The sequence below is a fragment of the Haplochromis burtoni genome, unplaced genomic scaffold (genome assembly GCF_018398535.1).
Source record: "Haplochromis burtoni strain Fernald_Lab_line unplaced genomic scaffold, NCSU_Asbu1 Contig_1207, whole genome shotgun sequence".
Taxonomy (NCBI): Eukaryota; Metazoa; Chordata; class Actinopteri; order Cichliformes; family Cichlidae; genus Haplochromis; species Haplochromis burtoni.
In genome coordinates, this window is record NW_024583568.1 from 46,570 (window position 1) to 47,839 (window position 1,270).

Below are 1,270 nucleotides of genomic sequence, written 5' to 3' on the forward strand. Positions count from 1 at the left end.
GTAATGTTGTGGAGTTGTATTTTGTCTCGCATCAATTATATCGTCAGTTATATCGTTATCGCAAATTTTCAAATATATATCGTGATAAATATTTTTGGCCATATCGCCCTGCTCTACTCGGCGTGTTCTCTTAAACTGACCTCCTCCTTTATTTTAAACCTCTTTAACCATTTTATCCTTTTAAAACTTTGTAAATATCAGTAACTTCTTAAAAACCTTAACCGCTGTCTTCCAACACATAGACTGTGATGTCCACTGAATAACAGAGGACACCATATACCCATGATGACCAAACTCTGTGTGTGTGTGTGTGTGTGTGTGTGCGCGCGCTTACCCTGTATCGATGCTCTTTATGAACGCTGCCCAAGAAACACTTCATGCAGAGGACACATGTCGGGTCGGCCGCACATTCCCTGCACACACACAGATCATCACTTAAAATGAGTCACCTGTGTTGCATGTGTCACCTGTGGACGTGCGTCTCCTACCTGCAGGAGTAGGTGGGCTCTCCCACCTTAAACACGTGCCCGCAAAGCGCTGATGGTTGGTTGTTCTCCTGCAGCAGCGCCAGGCCAGCTGCTGGCTCCCCCCCCAGAAGGAGCCACTCCAGTGGAGCAAGGAGGAGGAGCTGACAAGCGAGCTCCTCCCTCTGCTCCTCTCTGTCACTGCTGCTCAGCCCCAAGCAAAAGATTCTGGGTACGTATATGGCCAGGTGACGGCACACTTCCTGCTGCAGGTCGGCAGCTGCGAGCCACCGCTGAGATGGAGGAAGAGGTGGAGATCAGTGACGGCTCACACATGCTTTAATGAACAGTGGTTAAACAGTACGACTGTGAGTGCTCTGGCAAACAAAGCACGAAAAAACATCAGCTTCAGTTATTCTTTAAAAAACTCGAACTCATTGCTCACCACAAACACCTGCAGCACACAGGTGTGTACAAATTCACACCTGTGTGCAACAATTACAAATTGTGGCACTGTGGCGTGCACTGACAGGTGAGTAATGGTGAAGGTTTTTGAAGTGTTGCTTAAATGTAATACAAGTAACAAAAACAGAGTGACAGATGGAGATCGGTGGCTCTGCTCACTGACAGGAAATAGGAGCTGCAGGTCACTGATAATCAGCTCAGACTGTCACAGCCACTCGGTCAGAATAACACACTGACCTGGTTACCAGGGGACAGCATACCGACAAAAGGCTGACACAGACCTACAAAGCAGCAAACAACCAGTAAACACTGAGCTACAAACCAGCTAAGGACCAGTAAAC

General features: G+C 47.6%; 1 protein-coding gene across 1 annotated transcript in view; it reads right to left on the minus strand.

The window, feature by feature from the left end:
- The window catches only part of LOC102308811 (E3 ubiquitin-protein ligase UBR2), a gene marked incomplete at its 3' end in the record, with an annotated part of 57,229 nt that overhangs the window by 46,423 nt on the left and 9,536 nt on the right, over positions 1–1,270 (minus strand). Inside the window, 2 exon segments of the mRNA XM_042216711.1 lie at positions 335–413; positions 489–757. Of these exon segments, the coding sequence (XP_042072645.1) occupies positions 335–413; positions 489–757 (348 nt within the window).